Source organism: Microtus ochrogaster, chromosome 10, assembly GCF_000317375.1.
Source record: "Microtus ochrogaster isolate Prairie Vole_2 chromosome 10, MicOch1.0, whole genome shotgun sequence".
NCBI lineage: Eukaryota > Metazoa > Chordata > Mammalia > Rodentia > Cricetidae > Microtus > Microtus ochrogaster.
This window is the reverse complement of record NC_022016.1, coordinates 35081808-35096445: the sequence shown is the minus strand read 5'-3', so window position 1 is coordinate 35096445 and position 14638 is coordinate 35081808. Positions and strand designations below refer to the sequence as shown.

At 48.4% G+C, this 14638-nt stretch overlaps 1 protein-coding gene across 1 annotated transcript; it reads left to right on the top strand.

Moving 5' to 3' along the window:
* The first annotated feature begins 6677 nt into the window (after positions 1–6677).
* On the top strand, positions 6678–14127 carry Gata1 (GATA binding protein 1). The gene is made up of 6 exons (XM_005352807.2): positions 6678–6731; positions 10517–10752; positions 11360–11737; positions 11840–11985; positions 13183–13308; positions 13756–14127. Exons 2-6 carry the CDS (start codon positions 10536–10538, stop codon positions 14125–14127), a joined length of 1239 nt encoding a protein of 412 aa, XP_005352864.1. The 5' UTR covers positions 6678–6731; positions 10517–10535.
* Positions 14128–14638: the final 511 nt, after the last annotated feature.

Genomic DNA, 14638 nt, shown 5'->3' with positions numbered 1-14638 from the left:
ACTAACAGACATATCCCTAATTTGAAATTCTTTCAATGATGTCTCTTTTCAATTTTTATTCTTGCCTGAATGGTGACACTGGAAGACGACCTTTTGAGAGCGGGACAGGATTGAGATTGTCAAGTGTCAAGCAGTATTGGTATTACATTCTGTACTTCTTCACTTGGTAATTTAGCAAAGATTGGAGGTAGGTAATAGAGGAGGCTCGTGATACAAAAATGCATATTGAAAATAAAGACCTGGGGCTAAAGAAATGGCTCAGTGGTTAAGGCACTTACTTGCTACTTTAGTGGAAAACCAAAGTTCAGTTGCTAGCATCCACATCAGGTGGCTCACAACTGGCTGTAATTCCAATACTAGGGGATCCAACACCCTCTTCTAGCCCCTGTATGCACAGGGCACACATATATACATACATACATGCATACACATACACATACACACACACACACACACAAATTTAAAAATCTAAAATAAATAAAATACCCAGAATTATCAGGGTCAGAGCTTAGGCCCAGGCAGCCCAAAAAAACCAGGTTCAGTCCACCATCTTCAATGTGTCAACTAGAGGGACAGGGTGATTTATTCAAAATGGCCACGTTGGTAAAAGAATAAGGCAGTCTAGCGACCTTATCTCCTCTCCATCCTCTATTCCCAAGTCTTCTACCCGCCCCCAAATCTGTTTTCCAGGGTCCTGAAAGGTTTGGGTTTAAACAGAATGCAGGAGTATACATAACTAAGCAGTTCTGGTCAAAGGTGTGGTACTGCCCACCACTGACACATGACTGACTTACTGACTATCTTGGCTCTAGTCTGTCTGGCAAGGTGATTTGATAAGCTGTCAGAATTATGTGAATCTCTTTCCAGGAGACAAACTCCCCCTTTACCTGGCACTAGAGTTCTAGCCTTTTCCTTCTAGAGAGCATCCTGGGAAAATTGTAGTTTCTTGGACTCTATTTTCTCAATAGCCTGCCAGTAGAAGGAAGGGCACAAGCGTCTCTCCTTAGGATATCACAGGTCTTGCCAAGCTAATTATAGTCAAAGTATGGTGCTTGCATATACCTATGGCCCCAGTGCTTGGGAGACTGTGCTTGAGGCCATCCTGGACTCCATTGAGATCTTGTCTCAAAATAATAATAGTGATAATCATTATGGCTTCTCTTCAGTGTCTTTGCTTTTTACAGAAATAACTGTTTCAAAAAATACACAGAAACAAAAGGAAGAAAATTTGGTTACTGCACAGAATTAATGTTGATATGTTAACATATAATTTCTGTTTTGCTTTTAGTGTTGAGGCTTGAACCTCAACAATTCTAAGCCACAGCTCTATCACTGAGCTACACCCCGTACTCCTTCTAGTTTTGTGTACGCATGCTCATTCTTTTGGTTTTCCGAGACAGGGTTTCTCTGTGTAACAGCCCTGGTTGTCCTGAAACTCGTTCTGTAGACCAGGCTGGACTCGAACACACTGAAATCCACTGCCTCTGCCTCCAAGTGCTGGGATTCAAGGTGTGCGCCACCACCACCCAGCTCATGTTCATTCCTAATTTTGTAGAAAAAATCTGAAGTGAAGTCGTCCTCTACTTACTACTTGTAACCAGGTAGTTTCATTGTTTTCTTTTTCTTAAAAAAACCTACATATTTATTTGTGTAATTTATATTATAAATTAGAAATGAGCTCAAAGATGGAAGAATCTGGGCTGGAGAGATGGCTCAGCAGTTAAGAGCACTGGCTACTCTTCCAGAGGACCTGGATTCTTTTCCTAGCACCCATATGGTGGCTCACAACCACCTGTAACCCCAGTTCCAGGAGATACAATGTCTTCTTCTGGCATTTGAAGATACCAGAAATACATGCAAAACACCTGTACACATAACATAAAAATAAATCTAAAATAACCTTTAAATAAAGTAGAGTCAGGCAAGGCGGCACACACCTTTAATCATAGCAGAGGGGGACACAGGGGCAGGCTGATTTCTGTGAATTCAAAGCTCGCCTAATCCACAGAGAAAGTTCCAGGCCAGCCAGAGCTACATAGTGAAATCTTGTCTCAACAACAAAAGAAAACAAAACTTAGAAAAAGGAAGAATTCAAGAGCTATAAGAACCATTGGTGACTGTATATAGGGTTGGTTAGCTTTGACCTGACAGCAAAGAGATGTATTCTGTTAGAAAAGATGAAAACAAACAGTATAGACCACTGGGAAGAATACAAAGAGAAATAGAACATTCATGTATCAGTTACTTTATTCATCGCTATGGCCATTTTAAATAAGATTTATTTTCATGTGTATGAGTGCTTTGCCTGTGTATGTAACACGTGGTGCCTACAAAGGTGAGACATAGGCATCAGATCCCCTGGAAGGGGGGTTACAGTTGTTTGTGAGCCCCTGTGTGGGTGCTGGGAATTGAACCCAGGTCCCCACTTTTTTTGTTTTAAACAAAATTTTATATATTCAAGGCTGCTCTCAAACTCACTATGTAGCTAAAAATGACCTCGAACTTCTGATACTCCTGCCTTCAACCTGAGTACAGAGATTACATTTGCCACTCCGGAGGTCCTTCTCTGTGTTATTTTCTTTATCATTAAATAATGACAACAAATACTACATTTAATTGGCTGTTGCAAACCAGCCACTCTACTGGGCTGTAAGGCATTAGACATACTCAACCTTCCCTTCCCAGCCTCTAATGACCTTCATTCTAGTCCTTCTATGTAATCAACTTTTTCCCCTTCTAAGAAACCATCGGTGCTTGGTGTTTAAAGAAGTGGATATGCTAATCACCCCAATTCAACCATCGTGCGTTATGTGCGTGTATCAAATGACCGTGCTGTGCCATAAATATATATAATCGTTACGTCCCGATTAAAAATAATTCTTGAGATAATAACCAACAGTTTTACTCTGGAGTCAAACACATGACTCCTTAAGTCAGGTTTTGGTTGCTTCTTTCTGTACCACTCCTCCAGTGAACTCCAGTCTCAAAGAGACCCATATAGCCTTAGTGCTATGGCTTGAGTCAAACAGAGGCTCCAGAACCTCAAAAGATGCCAGGAGGGAGAGGGAACCGTCAAGGAATGATTCCAGGAAGAGAGGACATTGGCATGGGTCTCAAATGAAAGCCTGACAGAGAAGTCGCTTCAACCCGGACACCCCACCCCTGCCCGCACTGGGCTCCCCCAAGCCTAGCCTGGCCCCCGCTGATTCCCTTATCTACGCCTTCCCAGCTGCCTCCCTGCTGGCTGAACTGTGGCCACAGACTTCTGGGCCTGCACCCCCTCCACAGGGATGGGGGAGGGAATGGGGTGAGGCCTGGCCTCAGAGGCACCCTACTCCCCACCCTTCATTTCCTTTACTGAGCCCTTTGTCACCTCCAGGAATGAAGAAATGGGATGTGCACCGAGCACCACACCATTTTATGGGACATGCCTCTAGCCTTCCCCTCCCAATGAGGCTTCCCCACAGACCTACCTTGGCAAATAACAATACTAAATAATGATGAGAATGATTGTTTACATAGCATACAGTTTGTTGAGTGCCAGGCAGGCGCCATGCAGACTACTGACATTCGGTGTGGGGAAAGGAAAGTCTACAACCATAACCATTTTCCAGGAGAGGCAACTAAAGCCCAGAGGATGACTTGCCCAGAAATTAGGCAGTCAGTCAGTGTGAGAGTTGAGACGAGTACCAAAGGCCTTGGGAAGTGTCATTTCTGTGTCCCCACTGCAGTCTGGCAGGCAAGAGTGGTGATATACCACAAAGACTGCAATAGAATTATCCAGGAAAAGTACTTAGCACAGTACATGCGTTCTGCCAACCAATGCTGCTGCTCCTGGTGGTCTGTTTATTGCTATGTTCCTGCTGGTAAAAGTTCTAGCTGAATCGGGTGCTGGGGATGTAGCGGTTGGCTAAGCACATGCCCAGCGTATGAAAGGCGCTCAGTTATATTCCCAGCATAGGATGGGGGTGAGAACTGGAGGTTGTTCTTAGAACTGGAATGGATAATAATTAGTTTTAAGGCTGTGGGTATGGTTTAGTTGCAAAGCTCTTGCTTAACATGAGAGATGCATTAGGCTCCGTCCCTAGCACTACAAAAATAATAGTCGGCTGGCAGTGGTAGAACACACCTTTAATCCCAGCACTGGGAGGCAAAGGCAGGCGGATCTCTGTGAGTTCGAGACCAGCCTGGTCTACAGAGCTAGTTCCAGGATAGGCTCCAAAGCCACAGAGAAACCCTGTCTCGAAAAACAAAAAACAAAAAAACAAAACAAAAAACCCCCCAAAAGATAGATAGATAAATAAATAAATCTTAGATTAGAATTAAAATAGTGGGGCTGGAGAGATGGTTCAGCAGTTAAGAGCACAGACTGCTCTTCCAGAGGACTCAGGTTCAATTCTCAGCACCTACATGGCAGCTTACAATTGTCTATAACTCCAAGATCTGATGCCCACACTCAGACATACATGCAGGCAAAACACCAATGCATATAAAATAAAAAGAACTAGATTATAAAACAAGAATTAACATATTGTTAGCCAACCCCTGCTATTAGTAGTAAAACCAGCATTAAAGCGCCTATCTACTTTGAGTTAGTATCAGTGTTCCTTCCTATTGGCGCTGCAGCTAGAATCCACAGCAGAGCTAGTCGCGAAGGGAGCGAGCGGGACTAACACTTGCATACAATAAGCACCCAGGAGACAAATCTCTACTTGGAGATTGCAAAGTCACATAAGTACCCAATAAAAAAATGGAATATTTGCTATGTTGAGAACTCAGATTAAAGACAATTGGATTACTTCACATTCAAATTCATTTATTCTCCCCTATATGGAAGTAGCTATCATGGTTACCCCATTACAGATGAGGGCATGGTGACTCATGAATAACTAACACCGTCTAGGTCTCCCATCTAGTAGCTGGTTGGGTTGGAAGAGAATGATGGGCTAGCCCCAGGTCCAGACTCTGTGGCCTTCCTTGGTAAACAAGGGTTCCCCAAAGGAAAGGGACACACAGCAGTTTAACACAAGCCTGCCATTTTTAAAGCCTATGGGGACAATGGCTTTCAGAGAAACACAACAAGATCAGCTCCTCTGGAACAGGCTGGTAGGCAGGCTAACTGACCCTACTGACTCATGGCTTCGTCCTTGTCTTTCCCCTTGATGGGTCTCAGTCTCCCCAAGTGAGAAATTTCTAGGGATATGATAGAAAGTCTTATGAGAATCCAAATGCAGTGCCGAGTGTGTGTGTGTGTGTGTGTGTGTGTGTGTGTGTGTGTGCGCGCGCGCGCGCGCAATGATTTTTATGCAGAAACGGTGCTCAGAATCTACTGACAGAGGTTTGTGTGGGTGTGAGACACTAGTGGAGCGAGACAAGAAGATAGGGGTGGACTGTAAGCATCCAGTGACCAGGGCCGGAGAGCTGGCCCCTCAGCACAAGCTGACAGCAGAGCCACAGATCACGCCAGCCACATCCTCACACCAATGCCACCAGTATGGAGCATATCCTAGATAGTTCCCCCTGGGGGGTCATACTCTCAGACTCCGGCACTGTGCATCTCTCTCCAACATTATTTTTTACTTCCCCCTTCCTTTCTCTGTCTATGCCCTTGGCCCCTGCCATTTCCAGGTTTTTCCTTCGTTTGCCTCCTGTCCAGCTCTGCCCCATCTTGTCTCTTTGACTCTCCCTACATGTTTAACATCTCAGGCTCTCTGAATCTCTCTTTTCTAGGTGCCCCTTGTCTCCTTTCACTTCTCTGTCTCTTTCCTTTATTTACGGCTGTCCCTCTGTCTCTTCTTTGCCATCTCCTGTATATCTCTGTTCCTGCCTCTGCCTCTCTCTCACTTACTATCCGTCCCATTGGTCATCTTATCCCAATCCTCGGGGACTCACAAAGGAGTCCGCTCTAGGTGTCCCCTCAGTTTCCCGCCTCTAACGTATGGCGGGCAATAAGTTGAGGCATAGTCCCTGTGTGCATCCCCCACCCTGCCCCCCAACCCCAAGACAGCCTGTTACTGCGGCACCAACAGCCACTGTCGCCTCCATCTGATAAGACTTATCTGCTGCCCCAGAGCAGGCCAGAGCTGGCGTAAGCCCCAGGCACAAGCCCCAGACACTAAAGAAGTGTACCTCCACTCCGCTGCTCCTAGCCTAGTCTCCGAGGCTGGTCCATAAAGGTGGCTCACAGGTTCTAGTTGAAACACTCCCAGATCTCTATAAACCTCATTCTTCTCACCTGCAAAATGGGTACAGCTATACCACTCCTCTCCCAAAATCCAGGAGGGCTCACACACAATACAGGTCCAGTTCACACATAGCCTGGCACAGAGTAGGGACTTTGCTAGTGGTGCGTGAAACTTATATTTAATATTGCCATGTATCTTGACTAGAGCTCACTTGACTAGACACTGGACTCCATAGAAGTCGAAGGTGAACTAGATCCAACAATCTACAGGATAGACAGGAAGGGTGGAGGGAGTACAAGTGCCTAAGAGGTCCCCCACAAGTAGGCGGCACACCCCCTCCCCTGCACCGCCCCACCCACTCGGGCACTAGCCACTCCCTGGGGAGGAAAGAGGAGGGAGAAGGTAGGTGGGTGGGAGGGAGGGCGGGCTGGCAAGAGGGAGGGAGGAAGGGAGCCTCAAAGGCCAAGGCCAGTGAGGACACCCCTTGGGATCTCTGAGCTCCACCACATCACTAAGGTGGCTGAAGCCTCGCATCAACCATCCCAGGTCAGTCTCAATTCCCAAAGAGCCTCCAGCAGGGCAACCCCAGCCTGCTGCCCAAGCCTGCTCCAGGCTTTCTGACCCACATCTTGTCCCTAAAATGTGGGTCATCCCCGAATTCTTCCACAGCTCCCCAGACTTCTTCTGCTTCCAACCTCCATCTCTCCCCGCAAACCCTCTTCTGTCTGCCCCAACTTGGCCCCATTCCTTCTAAGATGCCTATGCCCTGTAACCCCTTAGCGCTCTCGTCCTCCTCCCAGGCCTACCATCCATAGATATTACCTCGCAAAAAAACAAAAAACTATGCCTTCATCCCCCATGCTCTTATCTCTGTCCCAAATTGTATTTCCACTACTTGAAACTTGTCTCTGCCTCTCAATCTCCTGAAGAAGAAAAACATTCACTTTGGCTTCCCCAGGTCTCCCATTTCTACCCCCGTCTTTCTGGCTAACGGCACCTGTCTCCTATCTGTCTAACCCTAGCTTTAACCCCCATCTTTGCCTTTCAGACCCTATGCCTGCTCCCTGGTCTTCTCTCTGGCCTCCCCAAATGGCCTCCTTCCCCTACTTCTTGGCCAAAATGTGTTCGTTACTTTAGACACTAAGTTTGTTCTCCCCAAATCTATTCTGTCACAGTGACCCTTGTGGCCATCTTCTGTAAGCTCTAAGGTCTAACTGCTCGCTGAATCCCACTCTTTCTGCACCTTTTCTACTCCGAGCCCCTGTTGGCTTCTCCCACTCTCTGTGTTCCCAGACTTCATCTCGACACCAGCCACAGTCCGGTCTGCCCCCTCTCTCCGAAACCTAACAGCTGCCCAGGAAAAGACCTTGCCTCTCTCCCATTTTACCATGACCCAGGAAAAGACCTTGCCTCTCTCCCATTTTACCCGCAGAACCTCTCTCTCCTTCAAACTACACTTCTAACTTTGCAAACTTCATCCCTGATTCCCTAACCCCATCTGTTTCCCTAATCCAGTTTTGAACCCAAAATGTGTGTCTGAACTTTTAAGCTCGGCTCTACTTCTCAAACTCATGATTTCCTTTCCTAAACTCCATAGCCATACCCAAACTTCTGACTTCAACTCCACATTGGAGTCTGAAACTCTCCCTCTAGCCCCAAAGTACTACATCTGCTCCCCAGATCCTGCCTCAGTGCCTTTGGCCCCAAGGGACCCTTGTTAAGGCCTGGGCAAAGGCTGTTACCTGGGGTGAGGGGCTGGGCCCAGGGAGAGCTGTAGGTGCAGCTTCTGTGCCTCCTGGCTAGGGCAGCACTTTCTCTAGTGAGGCAGCTGATAAGGAGCTCTCATATCCCCCAGCCTTGAGATAAACTTTATCTCTTGTCGGGAGAGTGATAACTGGGGTGGGGGGTGGGTCCTTGCTACAGGAGGGGTGGGCAGCTCTGAACCCACCAAGGTGAGAGGTCCAGGGGCGGGCAGTGAGGCCGGAGATGGAGGATGGTGACAGAGAAAGAGATCAGGAGATGGAGTGACACAGAGAGGAGGGGCACAAAAAGAACTGGGGAACAAGAGACAGAGACAGGACCACTGAGGCATAAAACACATGAAGGTGAAATAGAGACTCAAAGAAAAAGTTAGACAGAAAGAGTAGCAGTGCCATCAGAGGAGAGGCAGAAGGAGGACCGTGGACAGAAAACAAGAGAGAGGCAGAAACAGAAAGGAGAGAAGAAAAAATGAAGGGAGAATGAGTCATGGAGAGTCAGAAACAACCGTAGAGGAAGCAGAGGGAGGGAAGGTAAACTGGTGGTCAAGAGGGAGAAGAGACACTGTCCAAAAAAAATGTGGGAATTCTGAGGTCAAGGTGATGGTGGACACAATTATGAGCTGTCTTATCCCCAGCATGGTCCCCAACCCTGGGGTCAGCCCTTGCTGATCTACCCAGTGGGTAGGGAAGGTGGTCTTGTCCTCAGTCTGTCTCCACTTCTCCCTACAGGGGCAGGGGCAGGGGCAGGGGCAGGGGCAGGGGCAGGCTCTGCAACTCCTTTACAAGCTGTGTGTAGTAAGGTGCGTAGTGAGCTGTGGGAATACTGCTGTGTGAGCTTTGGGGACAGTTCAAGGTCAGAGAAAGAAATGGGGGGAACAGGCACTGGGAGGCAAAGAGATTCAGACTTGGAAAGACTGAAGAGACAGTAAGCAGTATGAGTATAGGAGAAAGCAATAGTAACAGACACAGAAGGCAAGTCAAGAAAGGTACAAAGACAGAGAAATTAAAAGATATTAGATATGGTCATACATGGATGGATAAAAGAAGAGCAGGACACACAAATTCATAAAAGCATAGAAAGGGGGGCAAGATACACCCTAGATGGTTGGGGAGACAACTCAGTGAATAAATTATTTGCTGCATAAGTGTGAGGACCTGAGTTCAAATCCCCAGAATCCATGCTGATGCAGTAGCATGCACATCAATAGCCCCAGCATACTTATAGGGAAATGGGAGGTGCAGGAGAATCTCGGGAAACTCACAGGCCTATCCTGGTGTATGCACGCAGTAGAAAAATAGGAAGGGCGCCTGTCTTTAAAAAGGTGGAAAGTGAGGACTGACACCCATGTTGTCTGTCCTTCCCATATGTGTGTGCATGTACCCACCCCCACTACATAAACACACAGAGATAAAATCTTTTTTTTCAAAGGTCCATCCTAGAAGTATAGCAAGATGTAGGGAAAGCACAGTCAGCCCTGAAAGGAAATGGAGGGAGAAACCCAGGGAGCCAGAGAGTTAAAGAGATAGACATGCAATATAAGACAGAGGCAAAGGGTCACTACCCAGCTCTTAGTGTACCACCTCCACTATAGCAGATGGGGAAACTGAGGTCGAGCAAGAGTGGTGAGACTTGAAGGTTCCTGAAACAGACCCTTTTCCCCCAGAGGGAGGATACCAGGGTGGGAACACCTCCCACCTGTCGCTCTCCTCAGAGGAAGCCAGTAGCTTTGGGGTGATTTCAAAAGTTGGGCGGGGATGGCAGAGATAAGAAGTGTGGAGGCAGGGGTACTGACCCCTCATAGAGCAGGGAGGAACTAATGGGGCCCTCTGTCTACAGACACAACTGAGGTGGGGGAGGGGGTAAAGCCGGAAACCACGGGTTTCTGAGAAAGTCAGATGGCGAGATACAATAGATAGGATGACGTTGGGGAGCACAGAAGGGTGAACCCCAAGGTCCTGAGGGAGCTGTCAAGGGGTCCAAGGGACCTTGGTTGCACACTTTGCCTCCACAGAAGAAGAAAGGAAGGAGAAGAGAGAATAAAAAGAAGAAATAGAAGGATGGGAGAAAAGAGAGAAGAGAAGGCTCATGGGAGGAGGAGAGAGGAAGGTTGGAAGGTAGAGAGCAGAGTAGAAGAGAAGGAAGGAAGGAGGAGCTACAGAAAGAGGAAGAGAAACATGGCACATGAGCCGGGGAACAAGGAAGGGAGAAAGGAATGAGACAGATGACAGTGGAAACAGGAAGGGGGAAGACAAAATAGGGAAGAGAGAAGACATGGAGGTGAGAGAGAGGAGGAGGGACGGGAATACGAGGAAGAGGAAAGGGTAGGAAGATGAGCAGTTGAGGATGGAGGGAAGAAAGACAAGGGAGGCAGTAAGAAGAAATGAGGAAGTGCTCAAAGGAAGGAAGATGGGTAGGAAGTGAAGATGGAAGGCGAGACAGGAGAGCGAAAGGCCTGACAAGGGAGGAAGCAAAGAGGAAACGAATCTGAGTGGTGAACAGGAGAAACAGTCCTAGGTGACGACTTGGAGAAAAAGGATTTCTGTGTCTGACAACCCTTCCTGTCCTCACAGGTTAAACCCCAGTTTCTCCATGGATTTTCCTGGCCTAGGGGCCCTGGGAGCCTCAGAACCCCTGCCACAGTTTGTGGATTCTGCCCTGGTATCACCACCAGATTCAGGAGGGTTCTTCTCCTCAGGGCCTGAGAGTTTGGATGCAGCAGCTTCCTCCACTTCCCCAAGTGCAGGCACAGCTGCAGCCACTGCGCTGGCCTACTACAGGGACACGGAGGCCTACAGACATTCCCCAGGTAACTGCTGGGTAGTTGCCTTGGCACTGGCTGAGGACTGGTAGGATTGCCACAGAGACCATTAGCCAGTTCACAATTCTACTAGGGGGTCATCTTGGAAATAGAAGCCGTGTGTATGAATGTACTGACCCCTTCCCCCTACGACAGCAGTACTCCTTTCTGTGTGCCCTACTGGAGGGACACTTTAAGAGGCAAGGTTGGCAGTATGTGTTAGCTCTCTTTGGTGACAGTAGTCATTGCAATCCCAGACAGAAAGGGAAGGACGGTGTTGTCATTGCTACAGTGACCAGAGGGACTTAGAACCCAGGAGTTATCCAGGAAACTATTGTGGCTGCGTGGTGGAGGCGCACACTCTTAGCACTGGGGAGGCAGAAACAGACAGATCTCTGTGAGTTCGAGGCCAGCCTGGTCTACAGAGCTGGTTCCAGGACAGGCTCCAAAGCTACGGAGAATCCCTGTCTTGAAAAAAACATAAACAAACAAACAAATTGTTGTGGGAAGATTGGAAACCTAGCTGCCATGTTGGGACTGATAGACACCATAACATTGATTACCCTTAGGTTTATTGCTCTCCTTCTCCCCCCTCCGCCCTGTACCCCTCCAACAGTCTTTCAGGTGTACCCGCTTCTCAACTGTATGGAGGGAATTCCAGGAGGCTCACCTTATGCTAGCTGGGCCTACAGCAAGACGGGGCTGTACCCTGCTTCAACTGTGTGCCCCAGCCACGAGGATGGCCCTCCTCAGGCCCTGGAAGACCCTGAAGGGAAAAGCAGCACCACCTTCTTGGAAACCTTGAAGACAGAGCGACTGAGTCCAGACCTCCTGACCCTGGGGACTGCACTGCCGGCATCGCTGCCTGTCAACAGCAGTGCTTATGCGGGACCTGACTTTCCTGGTCCTTTCTTTTCTCCCACGGGGAGCCCTCTCGGTTCTGCAGCCTATTCTTCCCCCAAGTTTCACGGAAGCCTCCCCTTGGCCCCTTGTGGTGAGGCTCTCAAAAAGGACAGGGAGGATGAGTTGGGCTAGGTAGCTCAAGGCAAAGTTAAGCTGAGTTAATGCTTAACTTTTTTCTCTGTTCACCCACCAGAGGCCAGAGAGTGTGTGAACTGTGGAGCAACAGCCACTCCACTGTGGCGAAGGGACAGAACAGGCCACTACCTGTGCAACGCCTGCGGTCTGTATCACAAGATGAATGGCCAGAACCGGCCTCTCATCCGACCCAAGAAGCGATTGGTAAGACCAGGGGTTAGCCTGACCTATGCAGATAAGTTCCAGCCCAGGACAAGAGGCCGTATTCTTCCCTCCTACAGGAACCCCTGCCCAACTCATGTTTGTCTCCAACACATCGTATACTTGCCCTCACCCTCATCCTTTCCCCATGGGGACACACCCATCCCTTTCCTATGCAGGAGCCCTACTCTGATCTAGAACTCTCATCCTTTACCTACCCTTTGAGGCTTCAAACAGAAACCCTGTTCTCAAATTTGTGTGAAAAACTTCACCACAGCCGGGCGGTGGTGGCGCACGCCTTTAATCCCAGCACTCGGGAGGCAGAGGCAGGCGGATCTCTGTGAGTTCGAGACCAGCCTGGTCTACAGAGCTAGTTCCAGGACAGGCTCCAAAGCCACAGAGAAACCCTGTCTCGAAAAACAAACAAACAAAAAAAAAACAACTTCACCACATCCATAAGTGGGCTTATTGCTTATGGTTCACATTGTAATCTCCTTGGATGCCTTCTTACAGAAGGCAGGACATCACTGAACTGGGCAAAAGGATTTTGTTTTGTGCGCTGGGGATGGAGTCCCAGGCCTCATGCATGCTAGGCAGGTATTCTACCACAAGATTACACTCCCAGCTCCGAGATTTCTGTAGCTTCCCAAGAAATTCTTTGTTTTGCTTTGATTTTTTTTTTGTTTTTTGTTTTTTGCTTGAAATGGGACTTTGTTATGTCATCCTGGCTGGCCTGGAACTATGTACACCGGACTGGTTTTGACTTTGTCACGATCCTCTTGTCTCTGTTTCCTGAGGGCCAGGAATGTAGGTATGAGTCACCACACCTGGCTTCTTTCAAAAGATTCAGATATGTGGCCAAAGTTGAAAACCAGAGATGGAAGGAGTCTCACACAGATTAAAATAAAATAAAGTCCTTGGCAGACAGTGGTAGAGGAGGCAGAAGCAGGAGTTCTGTGAGATCAAGGCCAGGCTGGTCTATAGAGCTAGATCCAGAATAGCCAGGACTACACAAAGAAACCCTGTCTCGAAAAAAAACAAAATAACAATAATATTAAAATTAAGTAATTTCCTTATCCTTGATAGGAAAACTTGCATTCAGTGTGATTCACATGCCTTCGGGAGTGGGACTCCCACCCTTTTCTCAGGCCCCAACTTCTACTTTCCCAGAGCTCTGATCTACATCCTTTTGTCCCGCAGATTGTCAGCAAACGGGCAGGCACTCAGTGCACTAACTGCCAAACGACCACCACAACCCTCTGGCGCAGAAATGCCAGTGGAGATCCCGTGTGCAATGCCTGTGGCCTCTACTACAAGCTACACCAGGTGACAACTCTCCTTCATGGTGCTTGTCGTCCTTCCTCCACGGTGGTGTCCCCACACACCTTGAACTCCCTCTCCTGCCCAGAGTCTTCCTCCTCTGCCCTCCCTTCCGCTTCTCTCAGCTTTCTCTTCTAGCGATTTCTTTCTCTATTCGCTTCTCCTCACGCTCAGCCACTCTTCCCCTCTCTCCCCTTTCTCTCCTTGCCCACCTCCACTACCTTTCCCTCCCATGCACTAAGTCTTGGGTACTTCTTGTCAGTCTAGGAGGATATTCCAAGTTCAGGGCCTCACGGCCACATGTTTCTCTACACCGGCGGCCCTGAGTACATCGCCCTAGTCATTGAATTAATTCCGTATTCTTCAAACAGTGGGGTTGAGAGGATGTCCCTAGCCCAGAGATATACACACAAAGGGCTGGAGCTGGCAACCCTGTGGTCTCCCTTTCTCCAGGTGAACCGACCATTGACCATGCGGAAGGATGGAATTCAGACTAGGAACCGCAAGGCCTCTGGAAAAGGGAAAAAGAAGCGGGGTTCAAGTCTGGGAGGAGCAGGAGCAGCTGAAGGGCCAGCTGGTGGCTTCATGGTGGTAGCTGGTGGCAGTAGTGGTGGGAATTGTGGGGAGGTGGCCTCAGGCTTGACACTGGGCACTACAGGTACTGCCCATCTCTACCAGGGCCTGGGACCTGTGGTGCTATCAGGACCTGTCAGTCATCTTATGCCTTTCTCTGGACCTCTGCTGGGATCGCCCGCAGCCTCTTTCTCCACAGGTCCTGTGCCGCCTACCACCAGTACCACTGTGGTGGCTCCCCTCAGTTCTTGAAGGTACACAAAATGGCCTAAGCCTTGTGGCAGAGAAGGTGTCCCCTCTTTTTTATTTTTATTTTTATTTTTATTTGAGACAGGATCTCTGTAGCCCAGGCTGACTATGACAAATTCCTGATTCTCCTGCCTCTATCTCCCAAGCACTGGGATTATAGGCATGTATTGCCATGTCTGACATTTTTTTTCCTGTTTTTTTGTTTTGTTTTGTATTGAGACAGGGTCTCACTCTGTAGCCCAGGTGGCTTTGAATTCCCTATGTAGTCTGGGATAGACTCAAACTTGACATCCTCCTGCCTCAGTTCCTGCGAGCTGGGATTCCAGGCATCTGCCTCCATGCCCATTTCTTCCTCCTCTTAGAGCCCAACCCAACAGGCTGCAGACATCACCTTGCCTGTACCTTCAAAGATTTTGTAAAATAAAACCACCAAAGACCTGAAACTGGAGCCATGAGTTTGTGTTTGGCATAAATGTCGGTGTCTAGTGGGGGTATGGAGTGGCGCCTGGGCTCT

Bases quoted from the DNA above. Each gene is read 5' to 3' on its own strand.
- Gata1 (XM_005352807.2), top strand. From the start codon at position 10,536: ATGGATTTTCCTGGCCTAGGGGCCCTGGGAGCCTCAGAACCCCTGCCA. The intron at 11,738-11,839 runs GTGAGGCTCTCA...TTCACCCACCAG, and splicing joins CCTCCCCTTGGCCCCTTGTG to AGGCCAGAGAGTGTGTGAAC. The intron at 11,986-13,182 runs GTAAGACCAGGG...TTTGTCCCGCAG, and splicing joins TCCGACCCAAGAAGCGATTG to ATTGTCAGCAAACGGGCAGG.